At 52.9% G+C, this 4,321-nt stretch overlaps 1 protein-coding gene across 1 annotated transcript in view; it reads left to right on the top strand.

Moving 5' to 3' along the window:
• The window catches only part of HERC1 (HECT and RLD domain containing E3 ubiquitin protein ligase family member 1), a 114,220-nt gene that overhangs the window by 84,552 nt on the left and 25,347 nt on the right, over positions 1-4,321 (top strand). The window contains exons 51-54 of the mRNA XM_015420137.1: positions 531-731; positions 1,552-1,682; positions 2,130-2,329; positions 3,894-4,008. Coding sequence (XP_015275623.1) covers positions 531-731; positions 1,552-1,682; positions 2,130-2,329; positions 3,894-4,008 — 647 coding nt within the window. The remainder of the gene's footprint in view (positions 1-530; positions 732-1,551; positions 1,683-2,129; positions 2,330-3,893; positions 4,009-4,321) is intronic.

Below are 4,321 nucleotides of genomic sequence, written 5' to 3'. Positions count from 1 at the left end.
GCTAAGCTCTTTGTCTCAGGCACACAAGATAAAACATTTGTCTAACCACACAGTTTAGACACTACTTGTTTCTTTTCCATGTAGACGCTCTCACAAAACCTTTAGAGTCACACAGACTCTCTTCATAGCTCTTCCACATGTCACTTTCCAAAGACACACACACAGAACTCTGTCTTAAAACACACACACACTCCTCTCCGAACATCTCTCCTCCCACACTCTCAGTCATCAGCCAATCACAGCGCACTCATCTCATCTCCCCCATCGCCCTCCTTGCATTACTGCAGTCAAGCGCAACATTTAAAGACACCCCCCCCCAAAAAAAACCACATGGAATCATTACAGTGTTTTTTTTAATGTTATTTTACTGGAATGCTGGTTTTAATTGGTTCTGTAAGTCACTTTGAGCATGGCAGATTTTTAAAAATTGCATCAGAGAGAGAGAGAGAGAGAGAGAGACCGCTCCGTGCCGGGGAAGTCACCGAGACGTCAGCTGTGTGGAATACGAGGTCCCTTTTGTTTTTCCATAGGTGGGAAAGGCCTCTTGGATACTCAGCCTCACTGGGTGTCCGCGCTCACGTGGCCCGAGGAAAGTCCGGCGACAGCCTGGACGGGAGAGACTCCGGAATTGTTGCTCGTCGGACGCATAGACGGGTCTCTTGGGCTGATTGAAGTTTCAGATATTTCTACCATGCGCAGAGTAGAACTGGAGCACTGCTACCGGAAGGACGGTGAGTGGCCTTGGGTGGTCCTTGGGAGCTCCACATTCAGAGGTCTGGATCCCACAGCCGGGAGGCGACAGCAGGGGGAGGCCTCGGCCCCGTGTGCCCAGTTGCCGGCCACCCAGAGGAGATAAGGATGTGTGAGACGGGATGCTGGACCAGACGGACCCCTGGTCTGATCTCGCTGTGCTCTTATATTGTGCTCCTAAGCTCCCATGTCATGGGGTTGGGGTCTAGTTGTCTAGGCTGAGTTGAACCGAGAAAGTCTCCGGCCCCTGAAAGCAGGAGCTCAGCCGGGACTCTCGGATGAAAGGTGGTTATGCAACCCTCGGAGTCTCGTTCATGGCCACCCGCAGCATCCAGTGGCAGAGTGCGGTGCAAAACGCTGGGAAGGAAAAGGGTGGGGATTGCTCTGGAAAAGGTGTGTGTGTGGGGGGGGTGACTTGCGTTGTTCAGTCCAGTTCTTAATTGGCAAGCCAAAGTTGGCAGAGGCATCCAGGCTCCCGAGTCTCCCCAGTTTGATTCTCAGGGGTCCGGCTGACCTTCTGGTTCTCTCTCGGGCCTGTCATGGGTAGAGAGTTATGGCTCTGCTACAGAAGCCACATGGATGTTGACTTCCTTTCTAACGGGAAAACGTCAGCCCCGTCTGGTTAAGTACCAGCTCTGGCTGCTGTAGCATCCTGGACAGACAGTCTCCAAGTCAATTGTCTCGCAGAAACAAAAGGCTGTCTAGCAGGGCCCGCCCACACAGATCCCTTGTGAAGATTTACTCCTCCCATGCTGAAGAAGTGGGCTTGCCAAGTGACACCTGTCTGGCTTGCTCGCACAGTGTCCGTCACCTGCCTGGCCTGGTTCAGTGAAGACAAGCCTTTTGCGATCGGCTATCTGGATGGGAAGCTGCTGATAGGGACGAGGGAGCCGCTGGAGAAAGGAGGGATTGTTCTGGTTGATGCACACAAGGTAAGACCGCTCACCTGGCCCGCAGGAGGGGCTTCGAGGCATAAGGTGCACATTGCCGGCCCAGTGTTGAAACACAAACATTATTTATTACTTCAAATGTATTATTTATTCCTTCAAATCTGTACTCCGCCCTCCCCGTCTAAGCAGGCTCAGGGCGGCTTACACAGTAAAACATAGCCATCAAATATCATTTATTAAAACCACATTATAACTAAGGTGCTGGCAACAATGCTTTTATCATATAGATGGCACTATACATTGTATAGATTGTCTGAGTATTCAGCTTGTTGAGCTTCTCGTATCTGAATGGGCAGGCACAAGCTGTCGGGCTCTACAACTAGCGATGGTACTGGTGGCGGCGCCTCCTAATTGAAGGCCTGGTGGAAGAGCTCCGTCTTGCAGGCTTTACTAAATGTTTACTGGCCCCTCCTCGCTGAATTTCCTCAGGACACGATCGTCAGCATGAAGTGGGACCCGACTGGGAAGATACTCATGACGTGTGCAAAGGAAGAATCGGTCAAGCTCTGGGGACACTTGGGGGGTTGCTGGCAGCACCTGTACTCCCTTTCCCACCCAGCGGTCGTGAACACCGTTGCCTGGTGCAGCCAGCCCGGGAAAGGACCCAGGCCGCAGCTCCTTCTGGCTACGTAAGTGGACGTATTGGCTCTTGTTCTTCGGTTTGCCTCAGGACAGGTCTGCTCATTCATGAGGAGAGGAGGAGGAGGAGACCCCGCCCTTCCCTCGGAGTCTCAGAGCGGCTTACAAACTCCTTTCCCTTCCCCTCCCCACAACAGACACCCTGTGAGGTAGGTGGGGAGCTCTCTCAGTGACTGCTCATGAGAGAACAGCTCTGAGAGAACTGTGGCTTGCCCAAGGTCACCCAGCAGCTGTAGGTGGAAGAATGGGTAATCAAACTTGGTTATCACGGATTAGAGTCTGCACTGCTAACCACTACACCAAACAACAGAACTGCTTTTCACTGGGTTTGCAGGACAATTTGGCTTTTAAAAAAAACCCAAATCTGTTGCCGAATAGTTCTGCCTGCTCACTATTAAAAATAAAAAGGGGGAACTTAGAGATGCTATCAAAATTTGGGGTTATTGCATGTGACTACTCTGAACGTCCGTAGTCTCAGGTCTTCTGGGGGTAGCTTCTCTTGGCTGGCTCCTTCAGCAGTAGAGGAAACAGCCTGTAACCAACATTTCTCTCTCTTCCTGTGGCAGCAGGTAGATGGGAAAGCCAGGCCTAGAGAGCCAGTCTGGTGTCGTGGTTAAGAGCGGCAGAACTCTAATCTGGAGAACCAGGTTTGATTCCCCATGTCTTCTCCACACGAAGCCTGCTGGGTGACCTTGGGTCAGTCACAAGTTCTCTTCGAGCTGTTCTCTCAAAAGCACTTCTTGAAAGAGCTCTCTCAGCCCCACCTACCTTACAGACACATAAGAACATAAGAGAAGCCAGTGTTGGATCAGGCCAGTGGCCCATCCAGTCCAACACTCTTGTGTCACACAGTGGCCCAAAATACCAGGTGCCCTCAGGAGGTCCAGCAGTGGGGCCAGGACACTAGGAGCCCTCCCACTGTTGCCCCCCCAAAGAAGACAGAGCATCCCTTGCCCTAGACCGAGAGCTCCTATCTATACTTTGTGGCTAATAGGCACTGATAGACCTCTGCTCTAGATGTTTATCCAATCGCCTCTTGAAGCTGTCCATGCTTGTAGCCGCCACCACCTCCTATGGCAGTGAATTCCACGTGTTAATCACTCTTTGGGTGAAGAAGAAGAAGAAGAAGAGATTGGATTTCTGCCCCGCCCTTCACTACCCAAAGGTGTCTCAGAGCGGCTTACAAACTCCTTTCCCTTCCCCTCCCCACAGCAAGACACCCTGTGAGGTAGGTGGGGCTCAGAGAGCTCTGACAGAAAGTGCCCTTTTTCAAAGACAGCTCTTATCAGAACTATGGCTTGCCCAAGGTCATCCAGCAGCTGCAAGTGGAGGAGTGGGGAATCAAACCCGGTTCTCCCAGATTAGAGTCCGCGCACTTAACCACTACACCAAACTGGCTCCTCCTTCCACTACGACATTTTCCCAGCCCTTCCCCTCCAAAAGTTGCCCGCCCCCCTGGAGATACTCGACTACATGACCACGTTCTCCTTTCTGGAACGTCCGTCCAAGGGCCAGCCGTCGTTCCCCAACAGGCCTTTCCTTCTCTCCGTCTAGAGGCTGCCAGAACGGCTCGCTGTGTGTTTGGGCCATCCCCCAAGACGAGACGGTCTCACTGCAGCCCAGTTTGAGTTGCTCAGGCGGATGGTGGGATGAGGAGATGAGCGGCAAGGTAAGAGGCCCCAGGTGGCGGCGCTGGAAGCCCAGGCGCCTGGCCTTTCAGAATGAGCGTGGGAAAGGGAGGCATGGAAGCCTTTACTTGGAAAGAAGCTGCCTCTGGGCTGAAGCGAGGGAGGCGTGGGGGATGCTGGTCAGATGAGAGAGCTTGCAGTCATAGAATCATAGAATCACAGAGCGGGAAGGGGGACCTCCAGGGTCATCTGGTCCAGCCCCCCCCTGCACAAGGCTGGAAATTCACAACGACCTCCCCACACACACACACACCTGTTCCATGCCCACAAGATGACAACCCCCCCCCCCCCAAG

The sequence above is a fragment of the Gekko japonicus genome, unplaced genomic scaffold (genome assembly GCF_001447785.1).
Source record: "Gekko japonicus isolate JY-2015 unplaced genomic scaffold, Gekko_japonicus_V1.1 scaffold369, whole genome shotgun sequence".
In the NCBI taxonomy this organism is placed as follows: Eukaryota; Metazoa; Chordata; class Lepidosauria; order Squamata; family Gekkonidae; genus Gekko; species Gekko japonicus.
Note: the sequence above shows the minus strand (reverse complement) of the source record. Positions and strands in the feature narration are given on the sequence as shown.